Here is a 20,577-nt window from a genome sequence, read left to right as displayed (position 1 = left end):
CCCTCCAAGAACCCACTTCATCGTCTACAACAAACACTAATCCCCCAATCTCGATTACTTCCACTCAAACTCCCGCTCATCAACTTTTCACGTCGTTGCGAATAATGGGCGTGCAAATCAGAAGCGAATCTTTCACAACAATGGCGAAATGGGCAATCGCCGTTTTGTTAGTATCGTGTTTTCTGGAGCAGAAAACAGCGGCGGTGAGGTTACTGGATGAGGAACAATGGCTGGCGAAGAACCTAATAGTTCAGTCTCTTCAAAGGGGTCCTGTGCCGCCGTCGGGTGGCAACCCATGCACGTTCATTCCCGGCCGGAACCGTGGGCGCTGTACGTTGAGTGAAATGGACGTCGCAGGCCAGTTCCCGCGTGCTCCGGCCGCCGCGTTTCCAGATATTGTCGTCGATTTTGGGGCTGTCACGGCGGGGAACTCCGGTGCCAACGAGACCCAGAAACAAGATTCGAGTTCTTGATTAATTTATTGGTTCATTAATTAATTAATTTTTTTTTTTTACTCAAAAGGGTATATATATACACGCACACCACACACACACACACACACACACACATATATTTGTTGTCAGTTGATTGATGATCATGAAGCTGTAAAATTTAACATTTTCTTTTTTCTTTTTTTTTTTTTCCCAACTCCATTTTTTGGGCACAATTGTTTGGAAGCAAAATTGTGCTTGTGATGTAAAATAATCTGTTTGAAGTTGCTAATAATGAAATTGTTTGATTCTTATTTTCTTTTATGCCTTTTAAATGTGTATTTAAACATATATATATATATATATATTGTAACAGCCCCGGAAATTTAAAATGAAATGTGTGTTAAAACTATTAAATGCGGAAGCGAAGTCAAAATTCGATTAACATCCCATACACTAAAACCAAAAACGTGCTCACAAAATATAAAATATCAAACTACCTAAATGAGAAACTTGAAAATAAAAGATACGAATGTGACTATGGAGTCTTTAGGCGTCCCCTTCGTCGTCCTCCTGCGGAACCGGCTCGGGAACGATGTCTTCTTGATCTGAAATGATTAAATAAGGAATGAGCTACACTAGCCCAGTAAATACATCACGATATCTCACCGTCACGGAGGTAAAGGTGGATAGAAAACACAAAAAGACCAATGGAGCATAATTTACAACAAATTCTTTTATCAATAATAAATCATTCACCGTCCACTTACCTCGATGGAATCCATAAAACAGTATACGAAAGCAATAACATTATCATCATCATGAAATCATATATGAACTGTATAACATAATACTTATCAAGCCTTTTGTAATTCAATCGTTACACAACATATTTTTCCTCTTTTACCAGCCCACTAGTATCCATGGGGATCCATAGGGGTCCCGCTACCCGTTAACCCTTAACACTTGAAATCATATTCCAGGGCCGTCCCCATACCCCGTCCGGTATGATGGTGAAACGGGCCGTCCCCATACCCTGTCCGGTATGGGCGCTAAAACACATAAGATCTCCATACCCCGTCCGGTATGGGAGACCACAATCCCGGTAGGGTTCCCTACGGACCCGGTTCGTCCACCATCTCCCAGGATATCTAGTCAGGCTGACCACATTATACAATTACCCATTTACATAATCTATCATTCTCTTTTCCCTCAGTCAGCATCATCAATTCACATACAAACAAGCAAAACAGTAATTTATGCCAAACAGACAACGTACAGCATCAATATCCCAGTCATTCAATCCATAATCGGTAAAACAGTAAAATATGCACACGAAACTATAAAATGAAAACATCAAACCTCATGCTGCTTTTAAAACTGTAAAACATGGCAAATAACAATTAACCGACAACCACACTAGACTCGGGCTCCATTAGCGACCTTAAGCAATTTCACACATTCGTTGATTCATGAAATATCGTTTTATCATTTATTGAACTTTAATACCGTGATAGGAAATAGGGTGAGGGGTCCTTACTCGTTTCGGGGTCCGAACACGGCTTCACAGTGCGCCTACAGGCTGTCCCTAATTTTTTCTGAATTTTTTTCGGGGAACTGAAACGCACTACTGGTACCTGCACGTGTTCCAAAAAATTCCAAATTAGGCCCAGGGCCCCTTTTTGGCCAATATCGCAATTCCGGCACGGCGGCTCCGCCGTGCTCCGGCGACGACGCTGCCGCTTGCGGAGGCGATTCGCCTCGGTTTGGCCGTTTTCGGCCGAATTCGGCCACACTTGCATCGATCCTTTCGATAAAACAACCCTAGGGCCCTCGGGGGGCCAAAAAATTACGGAAAACCGAAGCTTACCGGCGGCGGTGCTCTCGGGTGTGGCGGCTCTCCAGTGAAGTTCGTGTTTTGGTGATTCGGCTCCGATCAACCTGTAGAGAAAAGAATGGTGATCACAGTGATATAAAAATTGCATTAAACGGAGGCCGGGAAGGGCCTCATCGGAGGCAAAAACCAAGAAGGGGTGCGGCAGCGCCGCTGGGTTTCGGCAGTGTTTTTCGGCCGTTTGGTCGGGATTTTGGCTCCGATTTGGCAACAGGGGAAATCAGCGTGGAAAAACGAGTCGGGGGTATGAAATTTACCTCGATCGGCGGTTGGAAATCTCCCCGGTGCGGCGGCAGGTGGCGGCGGCCGGCTTCTGGTTCGTCTTCTCCGGCGAGGGCAGGCGGCTAGGGTTTTGTGGTCTGGTGTGGGGGTTCTATTTATACCCTTTTGCCTTTTGATCTCAGCCGTCCATTTTGATTTAATATGGGCTGTCCGTTTTTGATTGAATCTGGGACGTCCGTGCGATTGCATCTGGGCCGTCCGATCGCACGCTTGATCTGGGCCGTCCGATTGCGCATACGCAGATTGCCAACGTGGCCCGTCCTGGATCGACGTGGTCTTGCCACGTGGCAGATCCCGGTTGGCCAGAACTGCTGACGTGGCTGTCGACGTGGCTTTTTTTTTTTTTTCACCCTTTCCGGGCGCTACATATATATCTCGCTCAGTGATATAAACTTAAAAGGGTAAATTTTTTTATATATAGAAATCACTTCTGTAATTTTTAATTTTATTATCAGTCGAAATTAGAAATAAAAAAATTAATAATATTTATTTATAAATATACGAATTATGATCTTCAAATTATACATAAATTTTTCTATTATGATATGATATTATTATAACAACGTGCTAATTTAAAAAATTAACTGCATGATATGCTTCTGATCTTCTATCGTAAATACATATATACTTCTGGTTTAATTCTACGTTTTTTAATTTGATATTAGTATTTTAATTTTTTTTTTCAAATATTGAATTGATTTAAAAGTGGTCGTAAAAAATAAAAAAAAAATTAATTAATAAATTTGGGTTGTGTTACATTTATTTTAATTATATATATATATATATATATATAATATGATGTCACGGGGGGTGTAGTCAACTCAAAATCCAAATTTCTTGTCACTAATTTTGTTCATAGTTTGTGATTTTCAGAAGTTTGAGTTCAATTAGACAACGTGAAATTGAAATTTCATAATTATGAAATTTTCAAATTTGGACACTTGATTAATCAGAAGGTATTAATCACCAAATTATTTATATACGTATAATGTGCGGCTATATATTTTCTTGTACCATAATATATAAACATATATATATATATATATATACACACGCACACACACACATATATATATCTCAACTTAACGAAGCAAAAACATTCTAACTGTTGTCACGTATATATAAATATATATGTGTAATTAGAAATAAACATTTGGCCGCTTTTATGTATCTATAGTTTATGCATACATTTCGGGAGACTTTATTTATCAAGTGAAAATGGTAGACAATTTACATATATATATATATATATTTATATGTATATCACATAAACAATATTTAAAAATAAAAAAAGTTAGGAAATAAACATAAAAATATTAATAAATCATTTTTAAAAATATTTTTTTTAATTTGTCGACCATTTATCTTAAGATTAATTAATTTTATTTTTTGATAGTAAAAAAGATATAACTCAGTAATAAAAATATCACATTAACATGGTTGAAGTCATTAGTTCGAGTTTAATTATTTATAAATCCGATACATATAAATTTGATCGAATAAGAATAAAAAAATAATTTACGAGATTGACAAGATGAGGTAGGGATGATTATACTTCTGAGAGCAAATTTTGGACGAACATAAAACGCATGAACACGAATTTTATCTCGGAACAGAAGATAATTCCGAATTAATTTTGTTTACAGATAAGAAAGTTATAAGTAATGCAATTATGAATATCGTAGAAAGTTCGATCCCGACGAAGCACGTATGCTTAACACGTGTAAATTGGAATATATGTTGAGTTTTAAAAAAATAAAATAAAAAATTTAAATGTTCATTTTAAATTAATACTCGAACTGAGTTAAAAAAAAAAAAAAAAAACCAGGGAAATAGATACGACAATTACACAATGGTTGCGCGTGCTATTCACGCGGGAGAGGTGAGCATGTGGCCATGAAAGTGTGTTGAGTTAACAGGTGTCGAGTTTGTGGGTCCACCATCCCGGCAGTCACATGGTAAAATAAAAGCCAATTTTTTATATTTAAAAATAAAAATAAAAGCCAAACAATGCCTTAGCATGTGAATTGTGTCATAACATCAATCCAATTCACACTTCAATTTGGCTTAGCTGTCTTTTGACTCCAGAACCTAGGCACTGTTTGGCACCCTTTTCTATGACACGATCCCTACGTTTGTATGACTCATATTCTCTAATTGTATATATATACATATACATACACACACACCTTACCCTCCCGCAAGAATTTATTATTTGCACAGATGGGCCCATAATTTTATTCAATTTAATACCTAAAATAAATAATTTAAAAAATATGTAAATTATATATATATATATACACACGAACTATAACTTGGGTTTTGAACTCTTTTGAATTTTAGTATACATACATATATATATATATATAGAGATTGAAAAAGATATTATATTTTACGAGGAGGAATTAGAATTTATATATTATAATTATAAGTGGAGTTGGAATTTTACAATCTGATCTGATCTAATGTCATCCTCATTGGAATTTCTGAGCCAAAATAATTGAAGCGGTGTTCATCATCAATCAAATCAAATCATGAATTTGTTCTTAGTTGCAGAGTGTATGTATATGTATATGCATAGGTATGGTTTTGACCATCAGAAGAGGAATGAATTATTTAGGGTTTTGGTTGAAAAGCCAATAATTTACTCTACCACTGTTGTTTATATCTGTGTATTGGAGGTAGCAGACAAAACATGTTTGGCAATTATTGCCTCTCTCTCTCTTACCACTGCTTCTACACTATTCAACGAATAAACTCTTTCCCCCCATACACACATATTTATATATGTATGTATTTATGTATGTATGTAGGTACGTACCAGTAGGGAAGGTACCCATTTTTCTTCCCTATTTTTAAGAATGTGTACCACCTTCAACGCTATCCTAAATGTAATACATACATCCAGATTAGACAGACGCATATACGTACATATATATATATATATATATACGTATAGATATATAGATGTATTACACACAATGTATGTGCATGACCAAAACTTTTGTTTACCCACGGCTTATGTATGGTACACGAGAGAGACGACGACTTAGATGAGAAGAGACTAGCGCGTGGAGAAGTATACGTGCATACATACATACATCTATACATATACATATACATACACATATATATGTACCACAGTGGGGAAGAAAACCCATTTCTCTTCCTTTTTCAAGAATGTGTACCGCCTTCGACGCTATCCTAAATGTAATACATACATCCAGATTAGACGGACGCACATACATACATACATACATATATATATATGCAGCGCGTGTTGTGGGAGTGAAGAAGAGCGCGAGTGGAGAAGTATATGTACATACGTACATCTATATATATACACACACACACACACACGAACAATGCAGGTACATAGTGGAAAACATACATATATACATACACACATAAATTTACCACAATGGGAAAGATACTCATTTTTCTTCTTGTCCAAGAATGTGTACGACCCTCCACACGCATATACGTAGATATATAGGTATGTGTGTGTGTATATATATATATATATATATATATAGAGCGCGCGTCGTGGGAGAGAAGAAGGGAGCGCGTGGGAAAGTGAAAGAGAAAAAAAAAAATAAAATAAAATAAAAAGACAGGATTGGGAATTTTGGGGTACACAAATCAATGACACGCCCTAACCACCCATCATGTTTGGGGAGCTGGGAGCATCACCTACCTTTTCATCATCAACTTTTTCCCACCGAGCGTTGACTTTGACCCCGGCCCCACTATATTTATAATTTAATTGTTGACCCGACCCGGAAATAGAAATTGGGGAATGGTCCGACCCGGAAAAAAGTGATGACGGGGAATGGTGCCTTGTGGATAAGTCTTTGTTGTTGGTGGTGGTGGTGGTGGTGGTGGTGGTGGTGGTGGTTATCAGAGAGCCAGTTGGGAATGGTCTGGACGTCACTGGTGTGGGTCATGTGACCTATTGGGACCCAACTCCCAATAATCTTTACAATACACTTATTTATATACTCTTCAACACCCTCGTTGAAAACTTCAATGCTGCCCCCAAAAAATTGACATGGCCTCCCCTGGTGACACAGTGGACGACCTGGTTACATGATCTTGCGACCCAATAATACACTCTTATGTTCGTCCGGTCGAAATTTAAGAATGACTCTGCAATCTTCGAACGCAAACATTAACTTCAACGGTACATGAACTAAGATCAATTGAAGATTAGATAATTTAAAGTGTTCCGAAAGTCTAAGAGTTCGACAAAATTAGAAGAACTTATCTAACATGTAAAATAACGAGCTTTAAGTATATATATAATTCGTCGAGAAATGATTATGAAGTATATGGTACAGTTGACATTTATGCGCATGGTAACGACACATCTAGTATCGACCAACCATTCATTTAATGTTACGCGTTATTACTTTCCGTTATTAGTAATTACGTGATTATAACTTTGGTGTTACAAATAAATTATATAATACATGGGATGTATGTAACAATGTACATAATATGTATTAAATAATGTAAGGTAGTAGAGTATTTGTTATAAAAAAAAATATATTTTTTAAATTATTTTTAACAAAATAATAATGATAATAATAATTTAACTGTTATAAGTTTAAAATTAAAGAAAAAAATTAAAGCAATTGTTTTTTTTTATTTAATAAATTATTGAAAATTATTAATTTTATTTTTCATATTTTAAAATTATTTTAGTATTTTATAAATTGTAGGTTTCTTATAAACTAAAGAGAAAAGGAAAAAATCAAATCAAAGAGACCCATGAACCAAGCGGTCTTAGACCAACCAGACATGTAGCCCTGTTTCAAATGTGAGCCCTCATACAGACCACTAAAGTTCCTACTTTCTCTCTCTTTCTCGCCCTTTCTATATATATATATATATATATATATATATCCCTGTTAGACATATACATACACATATATATATTCTTGATCACGTGACCTCTTCCCACGAGAGAGAGAGAGATGATAGAAGCCAACAAAACCCAAAGCCCAAAACACCAACTCAACCCTTCCCCTCTTCCCCCCTTCTCTTCCCCTCTTATTTTCAAAGTTGTACAGTCCTTACTGGCTGCCTTACATTTTACAAGCTATAATAATATCTTCTTACTCAAGACAGTCTTCACAGTGTCTTTATATCTATCTCTAGTGTGAGACTGAGAGGGGAGAAAGTGAAAAAACACAGGAAAAGCAGAGGCATCTATATCTATCACTCTTCCAGTTGCAGTGATTCGACTCTTTCATCTCTGTGTTGTTGGACTGAGAAAGCTATATATATTCAGAGAGAGAGAAAAAAAAAATAAAAATAAAGTTTGTGTCTTTGTGTTGTTTTTCTTTTGGGTGTGTCTATAAGAAAGAAAAAAATGCAGCAGCACCTGATGCAGATGCAGCCCATGATGGCAGCCTATTATCCCAACAATGTCACTACTGATCATATTCAACAGGTTCCCTTTCTCTCTTCTCTACTGTCTCTCTGTCTCTGTCTCTCTTTCTCTCTGTCTCTCTATCTCTCTCTCTCTTCCCTCTCTTCTTTCCTTTTTTTTTTTTTTTTCATTTGATCAGTACGCCACTTTTGATTGTCATGGTATTACTTTAGTGGGTTTCTCTTCTCCCCCCCTTTTCTAATTGGTCTAGATTAAAAGGTGCAACTTTTTTCTTTCTCTGGTAGATTTTATTTTCTGCCAATGTTGTCTAATGGGTGTTTATTTCTTTCGTCTTTGCTGGTCATCCATTTTTCTTTTACAATTTCTTCTCAACTTTTTTTCTGTGATCGTTAATGGGTATGTGTAAGTTTGATGTTTCATCAACATCCACCCTTCTTTTGTTCTACTGAAATTTTGATGATGGCTTGGTTGGTGGGGTAATAACTTTGAATTTTCCTTATGGGTTTTTGTTGTTGGGTGCATCTCTAATAGATAAATTGGATTTTGGGACTTCCTTCTTGTATTCTTTTTTGTTTTCTCCAAGCACAAAGCTTTGTTCTTTACAGTATCTGAGGGCATTCACTGGTTTTCTATTGGAAGCACTGATTTGCGGTTTGTGATGTTTCATGCTTCCTTTTTATTAGTTATGTTTGTCACTTGTCAGGTTTGCTTTAAGTTTTTTTTATTATTTGACCATTTTGAATTGAATATTAATCTCACACTTCTTTTCTGATTTCTCATGCACCCATATATATATATATATATATATTAAATCAGTTCCTTTTTTTTCTTAGCTAAGTTTTGATTGGATATGTATGGTATGCTTTGATATCCTTCTTTATTTACTTATTGCCAAACAAGTAGGAATTAGGTTTGATTTTTTTATCAAACAATCAAAAAGGTTGTAGCTTTCAAAGTAGGAGCTCATGTTTTATTTTGAGACTGCTACATAAGCTTAAAGAATGAAAGAAAAGGGAGTTATTAGCATTTTATTTTATTTTTTAAAAAAGGGAAAGCATTCAGCTCCATTACTACATACTTTAACATGTTCTTGATAAACTGAGTTACCTCCATGATACCCTTAAATCAGATCCAAGTTACTAACAAGTTGCAGCATGGGATCGAGAAGAGATGATCTTGTTCATTAAAAAATGAAGTGGAAAGAAGATATACATAACAAATGAAGTGGCTTGAGCTCATAGTTGATTGTCATTCTTAATAAAACTTAGGAGCCAAAACCTTTGCTTTAAGAAATATGGAAACTCTGCCTGAAATTGTTAAAAAATCACATGCCTTACAATTTGAGTTGGCTGCTTATGGGATATTCCTCGCTACGCCCAAGCCACCGGTTATATTCTAAATCAGAACACAGATTTTGGGAACTTTTAGAGCATGCTCATTGAATCTATTGTCATTAGCACTCGTAAATTTGATCAAAGAAGACTTCGGCTTGGTAAATTATGATTAAAATCTTACCACATATTCCTAGGTTCCATGAGATTGCTTCTTTATTCCTTACAAAAAAGTGGTCCTTCCTCAACGTTCACACTTGATATATGGTCATTTGATAATAATGTACTCCATTTGGTTATGTGGTCCTCTCTTGTTAGTCCTTTAAAGTGGTCCTCCTTCAATGTTTAAGCAATATGTCCCCTTTTTTCCATTATGAGCTGGATGTGCCCAAAAATCTTCTATTATTTTCTATAATGCTTAGGCTGCAAGCATACAAATTTCCTATTGATTTCAGCTTCTGTGGGTCCTTAGTATCTGCTAAAATCACAAGAAATTGAATATTATGATTGTGGCTTGCTATGCTAACTTTTATTCTGAATTTAGCAGGTTCTAACTTCTACTAGATGTCAATAGCCTCAGCTGAGAATTAAGCCAGTTCTTAGCCAGAGGCTTATGCGACAGACTTGATGCCACGGGCCTGTGGCAAATTTGATGTAACAATCTCCAATCCTCATAAATCTAGATCTATCTCTTCGTTTTAACGGGATATGCTAGATTCATGAGAAACTTAACCAAAAAATGTTTGGGGTTGTTGATCTTAGGCTATTTAATGTATGTTAAAGGCATAGTTTTGAACCTTGAAGAAATAATCTAAACCCGGCTTTGGCTCATGCTGGGCAAACACATTTTGAAATTGGAGAGGAGGCCTTGTTTGTTGATTATGACATGACATTTAGGCTTGATCATGACTGTTCTGTCCCTCCATTGTAGATAAATCCATGCATGATAAAGTACGAATAGCATTTTATTGTCTGAATGCTAGAGAGGCCTGCTGCACTCCCTCATTTGTAATAATTTTAATTGCAACAAACCACTTAAGGTTACTTGTGGCATGTTCTCCCATTTGGGCATTATGTTTTCATAAAATAACGTGCTTTAGATGCATCCTATGGCTTGTACTCTCCTCATTAACTCGATTTTATGAAGATGGGAAAGATAAAGACAAAACATTTTTGGTTGTGGGCACATGTTTAGCTCCTGAAGGTTTCTTCTTTTTCTTTTTCAATTGTATGCAGATACCTAGTAAAGAACTGATTTTTTAGCACAAAATATCTATAGGGCTTGATTATGGTTTGATATTGCTTTCTTATATTTCTCGAAAAACAAATCTAAGTAGGTGATTCTTGAGCATTCTCTCTTCTATTTATATTTCTCAAATTTGTATGTGACTTAATTTAAATGGTAGTGTTTAAGGGTGTGAATTATTTGATGCAATTGAACAACCAGACTAAACTGCCAAAATGGTTTATTTTGTTTGGTTTTTAACCCTCCAAATTTTACTATTGATTGGAAATCCATCTAAAATTTTTAAAGCAAATCAAACCGACATATAAGTTATATATAATTAGAAACAATATCTAATGTATGAACATATAGTAAATGTTAAATAACTAAAAATGTTTGCTTTATTTTCAGTAAGTGCTCAAACTATACTCTTTACAGACTCTTAGTGACAGTCTCTCTGTGTATCCCATCCTTCTCTTCTTTGTTGCTCCCAACCTACCAGCTCATTCCTCTAAAGTCTTTCTCTTTACCATTGAAACCTTCAAGTCACCTAGGTTCTAGTGGTTTTCCTCCTATCTCATTCCTCTTCTTATCATCTCTTTATTCTGTTTAGCTTTCTTCATTTCCTCACCAATACAAAACTATTTTTCTCTTGTAACGTTGAGACTGCAAGAAACCGAGTTACAATCTATTTTGACTATATCTAGAAGCATTAGGGGTAATATATCTAACCCACTTTATGAATTTTCTTCTAGTTCTCTCTATTTTAAAATTACAATTTCTTCCCTCTTGTTCTCTATTGTTCTTCTTTAACCTTTTTGTCTGTAATCCATCCATTTCATCATTTCAATTATGTCTTTGTTAAGAGCTCCTTTATGTTTTGTTGTTGTTCTGTTTTTTCTTGGAACTAACTGTGGGATATTGCTTGAGTCATCTTTGCTTTGGTAGGTCTTTGTTAGGTGTTATCACATTTGAAATTTTTGTCTTGTTGTAAGTCCCTTGAGAACTTCATGGGCCATGTTAAGAGCTTTTTTTTTTCTTAATGTTCTATTAGTGTTTTGGAATGGTTTTTGTCGGATCCTCTGTGTACTTAAGAGGCTCGGGTCTGTTGCTTCTATTCTTCTAATTTAGCCTACACTTGTAAATACGTCAAACTAAATTTTTAAAGTTCTAGAATTTGTAAAATACATAAAAAAATCCCATTTACACTGAACAAAATCAAATCAAAATGAAACATTTTGTTTCCTTTTGGTTTGAATTTTTTAAAACAAAATCTAGAGGTTTGTGTGCGGGATGTAAACCAATCCGATTATACAACTAGTTGTGTCATAAGATCTCCAATTTTCTTTTTTGTGTAAATCAGTAAATTATATACCAAATAGGGTGATTAAAATATGCGAGCAGCTCATAAGATTCAAGGGAGTCGAATTAGCAATCTCCTTAGTAAAATGACATATTACAACTTTTTGGAAGATATGTTATATAAACTGAAAGCTTCTGTCAGTTAGAATTCAAGTTCCAACAATAAGCACAAGCCTTTTTATCCAAAGTGATAATAATCAGATTGCTTCATAGTTTCTGAGAGATGAGATGGTTTCTACATGATCTGTGAATCTCTTTAGTATGTCTTTTTGGAGGATAGATATGCAATACTTCCATGGAGATCTTGGAATTTTTGGAACTTGCGATTCCTGCCAGCTTTTTACGTTCCTATTATAGGATGTCGTATTAAAATCCCAGAAGTTTTCTTTAATTTGTAGAATACTAGCCTGTAAGTGTGTTAAATTGATCAGAGGTCGGACGTGGGCTTTAATTATTTTTCAGAATTATCTTTGGAGTTTGACTTCTTAAGACAGATGCTTGTGGGATTTGTTTAATATTGCTTGTGATTAAGAGGTTAAAGTGGAATAATGATTAAGGATCCTAGATGGTGAGATGGGATTTCTCTTTCTAAGTTACTTTTTCCGGCAGGAGTCTTTGTTTTTCTCTTGATCTTTTATTGAAAATTTTTGGAATTATCTTTGTTTTTTGAAGTTAGTTTTCCTCCTACATTTGAGCTATTCTCTTTAGAGAATTTTTTTTTCTTCGGGAGTAGGCAGGTACTTGTTTTTGGGAAGTTGGAGCTAGTAAGGACTTTGTGTGAAGGTACTCATTGTGTAATCTGGTAAATTTATTCAGAAAAGAACTCGAATAAAAGGGTTTCGGGACAAAAGAAAACAGAAAAAGAAAAATAAGTAATAAATGACTTCCTGAAAGGTTAATTCAGAAGATAGATTATCAAGCTATTACTATAGCAGCATTTGGTGCTCATGATTTTCTGATTAGGAATATTTTCATCTCTGATGCAATTTTCATTCTTGGTTTCGATACTATTCTTGTTAGATTAAAAATGAAGTCTTTTTCTACTCTTTCATCTGCTTTGAGTGCTTATCATTTATATCAAGAAACTACGTTTCTGTGCGAAAAATATACTATTTACAGAAATATCTACCATACTTCTGTGTGAAAAATTTACAGATTCAACTAGACTGAATAGTTTGGGAAAAACTAGTATAAAATACCTGAGGAATATGTTTTTTACAAAAAGCAACAGGTAAATGGTTGGCTTATGGTGTTTTTCCGAATCAAATAGTTGTTGAATGGGAGGATATCTGCAGTAAGAGTGAATTACTGGTCATATTTTCTAAAGGAAAATGGCCTAAGCAATAGAAGCCAGTGTTATGAAACTCTTTAAAATAGTTCTCTTTTGCTGGAGTCACATCATGATTGCTGTCACCACTTGAGTCTTCTACTAGGTTACCGATCCTTTTGCTTCATCCATGGTCAATTATAAGGGTTAGTTCTAGTATATGCATATGACTTCTGTAGAAAAGACAAAGAAAGTAACATTTCCTTTCTATCCTTCTCTTGGTTATTTTCGGGTTTGCCAGTTATGCAGCTGATAATCATATTGTTTGTTTGATCCTTGGATCAATGTTTCCACCTGCAGTATCTGGATGAGAACAAGTCGTTGATTTTGAAGATTGTTGAGAGCCAGAATTCAGGAAAACTGAGCGAGTGTGCTGAGTAAGCTTTACTGATCTTTTTATCAAAGTTTCCTTCCAGTAAATTGTGGCTTGAAACCATTATGTTGTTCTCTTAGCATGCAGAGCAGTATGCTTGTATCAATCTACCAGGTTTTAAAGTTCTGAAAATTTTGGAACTTGAATTCTAGAAGTCAGCAATCATCTTGTGTTCTTGCAGGAACCAAGCGAGGTTGCAGCGAAACCTGATGTACTTAGCTGCTATTGCTGATTCTCAACCGCAACCACCTACTACTATGCATCCCCAGGTATTAGCTTCATTTTCAAATTAAAAGCTTTTTAAACACAACTGTTTAACACAAGTTTGGACTGAAGGATCTGACCAAAGCTGCTCTAGATTTGTTGGGTTTGAGTCCATTGGTATAGATTGGGATTGAACTTTTGTAGAAAGTATCTTATGTGTTAAAACGTACTAGAGTGTGATTCTCTCTCAAATGCACCTGCAGTTTGCTTCCAGCAGCATAATGCAGCCTGGAGCACACTACCTGCAACACCAACAAACCCAGCAGATGACACCACAATCACTCGTGGCTGCACGCTCATCGATGTTGTACAGCCAGCAGCCATATTCTGCATTGCAACAACAAGCCCTGCACAGCCAGCTTGGCATGAGCTCAGGTGGAAGCACGGGACTTCACATGCTACCAACTGAAGCTAGTACTGCTGGAGGGAGTGGAACACTTGGGGCAGCTGGCGGGTTTCCTGATTTTGGCCGTGGATCTACTGGGGAAGGATTGCATGCAGGTGGAAGAGGACTAGTGGGTGGGAGCAAGCAAGATGTTGGGAGTGCTGGGACTGCTGAAGTTCGAGCAGGAAATTCTGGAACAGGCGATGGGGGTGAAGCCCTTTACTTAAAGGGGGCCGACGATGGGAATTGACTGGTAAGAATGATCACAAAATGGTTAATTAACGTCAGAAATTAGGAGAGAGTCTAGTCAGGGAGATGAATTTAGCAGAAAATATGTGAAAAACTCTTGCTGCCTAAACAACTTTTTATTTGATGTTTACAACAATGGTGAGGTTTAAACCTTAAACCATTAGCTTGTTTGGTTTTTAAGTTGTGAGACAATGCAATCTTGTGGTAGCAGTGTATCTGTATCATGTATATTTGTAGGTTATATTTTCAGGTCTTGTTTGGTTTTAAGTTTCCATGTGCTGCTAAAACAAGAATCTGCTCGCCGATTCAGAATTTGAACTAGCATATCATATTATTGATCGTTCTGATTGCTTTACCGCCACGTAAATCATATAAATAATCACAAAACTATCTAGAAACTAATATATGTATTTATATTCAACGAAAACCCAGACGATCATTCAGAAATACGAGATTACTGAATTCCGAAAAAGTTATCCGAAAACTCTCTCCAACTAAAACCTTCTTTAACCTCAAACCCAGAAGGTATATCGTTAAAAAACCTATCATAATCATTAGAATCAACATATCTAGTCGGTGTATATCCATCGTTGGTTGGGCCTTGAACATTCAATTCTTCCGTGAGCAACATCATGTTAAGATCATTGAGATCGTCACTGTCTCCATCTCGAACATCAGAATTCTGACCAGTGAGTTCCTGAACGATGGCTCGGAACTCGGAAGCATTGTTAGCTTTAACCATGATGGGGCTAGAGATGTATGTGACCTTTATGGGATCTTTCTTGGCTTTGTTAGGTTTCCTGTTCTTTCTCCTACACTCAACTGGGTTTCTAAGCTTATCCATACGGGCGTTGATCTGTGGAAAAACAGAAGGAAAGATTTTAAGAAAGTTACGAGTAATTTTAGGTTGTATTTATAGAGGAACTGAAAGTGCAGTGACAGAAGTTTCCAAGAAAAACCAGAAGTTAAGAAAAAGACAAAAGTAGAAAAACTAAAATGATGACCAGAGAAAATTTGCTGGTTGGCTTTGATAATGATTGAATTAGACTTGAAAAAAAACGTTGTTGATTTTCTAAAATGACTGCTTAATCATACTTTTTAATCTGATTAACAAACATAATTAAGATAATGATTAACAATATGCACTGTCATGGGATTTTCCATTCAAGAATTTCTAAGAACACACTTTTTGATGAATAGAAAATTATATTAGTCTTTTAATTATTTTATTTAAAAAAATTTAATTCGTACAGAATATTTATAAACCTTAATAAATTTATTAAAATTTAATATTATATAAAAATTTATACGTATATATTATTAGATTATAAATTTAATTTATATAAATTTGTGATAAACAAATTAAAACTACGGAAACTTCTCACCGTACACTTTTCTTTTTCCATCTTATGACTTCAAAACATTTGACTGTTTATCAATTTTAAACATGTTCTAGAAAGAATTAATTGTCATCTTATTACTTATAAAATACTAACTATTATCTTATTTTTTCTATAAAAAAAATTGTTGTTAATTAACCCAATATACATATATATATATATATATATATATATGTATCCTTTCTATCTATTGGCATTTAAATCTCAATTTATGATTGTGTGTATTTCCATGTATATAAAATAAGTAATTATTGAACATTATATAAATAGGTAATTAATGTATTACTACTAAACCAAGTTTTAATTTTTAAAAACTAATAATATATATCTCGAAATTATTGAGTAATGTTTCTGGGTTATTAACATCTTATTAATAATATATTGATATTAATCAGTGCGACTCGATGAAGTTCGTGTTAGAATACTAACATCCTATTGATAATATTTCGACTTGAATTTTTTTTTTATAATTAGTGAGATCAACATCGATTCATGAATACAGGAACCCGTATCTGACATAACTCCTTTAAGGAGAATTGACGTTGACGTATTGCATTTGCATAAGATACTGATCACGAACGTGAATAACAATTCTGAGTATGACTTTATAGTTGATGAGTGCAAAACTTTACGTCTAACTGATTTAATATTTCGATATGTTGGACAAGAAGACACTGTAACTCTGCGACTCACAATCTAATTCGAGCCGTGTGCATGTATCCGGAGTTCTAAGTTTGGAAAATTCTTCTTTTGAATATTGTTCTAGCGATCTTAATGAATGAAGTCATATTCAAAGATGTTAGATTAGTAATACTAAATATTAAAGATAATATTAAACTATGTGTTGTTCTAAGATTCTTAATTTTGGATTGAAATCCTATATAATATATTTATATATATATAGAGAGAGATATATATATATATATATACAATATTTGGTAGGACTAATGAAAAAGAATGCAAGCCAAATGTTTGTGGAACTTCTGAAAAATAAGCACGTGTTTAAAGAAGGGGGTGAATTTCGTAGTAACCGGGCACTGGAGCAAAAGTAGAGGTTGACGGTTGACTATAAGTTAAAGTCAATGATGTCAGTCCCACGTGCTGCTATTTTATTGGTCAAGAGTGAGACGCCTCATCTTAATTCTCAAAAAAGAAATCTCAATTAAATATTTTTTAATTAAAAAAAAAAAGAAAAACAAGTCATACATTATTGTTGAAATGTTCACTAAATAATAATAAAAGAAAAAACTTAATAAAATTTATATTTAATTTAATCAATTTTTTTTAATGTTAAAAAATTTATTTTATATAAAATTTTATGTAAAATTTAAATAATATGTTTATAAATTAATAAAATTATCTTTATTTTTATTATTTTAAATAAGATTGTTACCATTTTATTCTTTTAATAAAATTGATAACAAATAAATTCGAACTAATCCCTAATTTGGTAATAGAATCGTAAAATTAAGTTCGGTCTAACCTGATCACAAACAACTTTAAAATAAAAATAAATGTTAATGACTTGTTAGAGAATGAGTTCATTGAATTCACATATTTAAATCTTATGTTTGTTTACTTGATTATCAATAACAAAATCTATTATAAAAGTGATGAAAATTAGATTTAAAACTTAGTTATTAAAATTAATTTGCCAATATTTTTCTATGTTTGAATATTAGTGTAACGATATCGGAATTTTAAAAGAAATAAATCATAAATTAAGTGCATAAGCGAAATGATTAGTTATGATTTACATTTCTTACACAATAACTTAGAGTACCAAATAGTATTATGAGAATTATCCTTTTGAAGAAAATACAAAAGATTAAGGAAATAAACGAAAAATAAATAAAACTGACATCCTATTCGTAACCATTTTGTGGATTGGGTTCTGAATCCTGATCCTCTTGATCTGAAATAGTTAAATAAGGAATGAGTTACACTAGTATAGCAAGAATATCATGCTACTCACCGACACATAAATGAAGGTTGGTAGAAAAATCAAAACAAATAATGAAACTCTTAATTAAACAAATTTATTTATCATAAACAAAATCTTTTACCATCTACTTAGTGTATTGAGATTTACAAAACAATTTATATCATGATTTCATACGTAATTGATTTGAACAACAATTTTATCCATTATCAGCCTATTAATATCCATGGGGGTTCATAGAGATGTCTCCACAACATGTGAACCATTTCTTTTAATATTTTCAATTAACGGATCGTCCCCATACCTCGCCCGATATGAGTACCAAACTACTAAATCTCAATACCCCGTCCGCTATGAGGGTGAAACGGGCCGTTCTCATACCTCATTCGGTATGAGTACCAAATTACCAAACATCGATACCCCGTCTGGTATGAGGCAACGTTCACGGTAGGATTTTTCATGTACCTGCTCCGTCCACAATCTCCTATGATATTCAGTAAGACTGTCGTTTCATCCATTCAGTTAATCACGCAATTTTTTATTTTTATTTAATCTCCATTTTTTCCAATTCAACTGTAAACACATAAAATAAACAATAAATGCATTCAAAGCTATAAAATCGATCAATCATATACTATCATGTATTCAAACCGTAAAAACAATCAACAAAAATAACAGTAGATAATTTTCGGTTCTGACTCCATTAGTAATCCGTAATTAATTATGGATATTTTATAAATCGTACAAAACATCATATTATTGTTAATTTGACTTCAATTTAATAACAGAGAATAGAGTGATGGATTCTTATTCAAATTGATACACGAAAAGCTAAACTTGTTGACTGTGCCTACTGGCGGTCCATGGGTTATCTGAATTTTTTCTTCGGGAATTAAAACGTGCAACAATTACCTATAAATATCCCAAAAAATCCAAAATCAGTGTCAGAACCCCTTTTTGGCCAATTCTGAGGCAGCGATGATCCGCCTCCAATTGGCTATTTTCGACCGATTTTGCATTAATTCCTGCGAGAAAACACGTTAAGGGGTCTCGGTTGGCTAAAAAAAATAAAAAACTGAAACTCACCAGTGACAGGACCCTTTGGTGCAACGGCTTTGCTTGGTCACTTTTGCAGTTGGGTATTTTACTTCGGTTAATCTATAGAGAAGGAAATAGTGATTATAATGATGGAAAAATTACATAGAACGGGAATAGAAAAGGGTATCATCAGAATCAGTTTTTACAATTTCCAGTAGCGGCACGGCCAGGCTTTACCCGCGGTTTCTGTTCAATTTGCCAATCCTTTTACTCCGATTTGATCATGAGAGTGTTTAAAATTGAATTCCGAGCAAATAGAGAAATTTTTACCTCTTTTAGCGGTCGGAAGTGGCTTCAGCGTGATGACAAATGGTGGCGGCTTCCTTTCCGGCGGCTGGTTTTTCTTCTCCGGTGGGGGGTGTCTGGCAGTTAGGGTTAGGATTTGATGTGAAGAAAGTTATTTATATCTGTTCCCATTTAATTTGGGCCGTCCATCGCGTTTGATTTGAATCGTCCGATCGCGATTAAATAGGGAGTGAATTTTGGTCGTTCATCGCGATCTAATCTGAACCGTCTGATCGCATTTAAATAAAAAGTGGATCTGGACCATTGATCGCATTTAAATATGACCGTCCGATCGCATTTGGGGAGAAAACGCATCCGGACCGTCTGTGCCCGCGGGAGCGAATCTGGGTCGTTCGGTCGCGGCACGTGGATCGCCCGTGTAGCCTCCCGCATGACACTGCATCAGCCTCCACTACCACGCATCGCGTTTTGATTCGTTGGGACTGCTGACTGGGTATTCTACGTGACACAACTTTCTTAAATTACATTTTGGCCATCAGTTTTTGAATTTTCTTTTAAAAATATTCCAAAAACTCAAATTTTCATCTATTTTTTTCAAAATTATTTTCAATTTTATCATCTATCAAATTTTCTTCATTTTTACACTAAATTAAAATTAAAAAATTTAAAATTATATTTATAAATTAATTTAAATTACATTAAAATTAATTTGGGTATTACAATTAGTAAGGTATAAACCTATGTAATAGACTAAATCAATGTAGTTATTGAATGTGGTATGAAACTCATGAAAGTAAGTAAATATTTATAAATAATGCGTGACATAAAAAGGTGTACGTAAAATATAATTGATTTTATTTATTTTTTTAAAAGTGATGAATTATAAAAAAAAAAGTATTTGATTTGATAAATTAGATGAAGTTAATTAATATTATTAATTATATAGAAATAAGGTATATGAGAATTGACATACTTTATTTAATTTTATATGTTGTGGGTTTGGAACAAGTTTTTAAACCGAATGCTACTTGATTGGTTTTTTTTTTTTAAAATTTTTTTCGAACCTTTTGAATTTATTAATTATTCTACTTGAATCATATCCAATTATTTTATTACATTAATATAAATATAATTATATTCATATTAATAAAAATAAAAAATATTTATTAATATAATCTATTTTACTTATTTATATAGGTATAAATATATTTATAATAATAAAAAATTAAAAAATGCTTAGACATAGTGGGTCGGGTTAAGAAAGATTTTGTAAGGACAAATCGGACCCCTCTTGTCCGACCCTTATTTCCACTAATTAAATTTGATCCAATCCAATTTATATTTTAACGAAAAAAACTATATAAAATTAA

At 34.1% G+C, this 20,577-nt stretch overlaps 1 protein-coding gene across 5 annotated transcripts; it reads left to right on the top strand.

The window, feature by feature from the left end:
- Window positions 1–7,589: 7,589 nt before the first annotated feature.
- On the top strand, window positions 7,590–14,788 carry AN3 (SSXT family protein). Of its 5 annotated transcripts, none has more exons than XM_022032998.2 (4): window positions 7,590–8,065; window positions 13,551–13,627; window positions 13,805–13,892; window positions 14,091–14,788. In XM_022032998.2, exons 1-4 carry the CDS (start codon window positions 7,985–7,987, stop codon window positions 14,520–14,522), a joined length of 678 nt encoding a protein of 225 aa, XP_021888690.2. In that variant the 5' UTR covers window positions 7,590–7,984; the 3' UTR covers window positions 14,523–14,788. The 5 variants fall into 5 exon arrangements, with proteins under 5 accessions (XP_021888690.2, XP_088078752.1, XP_088078751.1 ...); XM_088222626.1 differs by lacking the exon at window positions 7,590–8,065 and adding an exon at window positions 8,143–8,263; XM_088222625.1 differs by lacking the exon at window positions 7,590–8,065 and adding an exon at window positions 8,293–8,401.
- The last annotated feature ends 5,789 nt before the right edge of the window (window positions 14,789–20,577 follow it).

Source organism: Carica papaya, chromosome 6, assembly GCF_054855325.1.
Source record: "Carica papaya isolate Zhongbai chromosome 6, ASM5485532v1, whole genome shotgun sequence".
NCBI classification, from domain to species: Eukaryota; Viridiplantae; Streptophyta; class Magnoliopsida; order Brassicales; family Caricaceae; genus Carica; species Carica papaya.
Note: the sequence above shows the minus strand (reverse complement) of the source record. Positions and strands in the feature narration are given on the sequence as shown.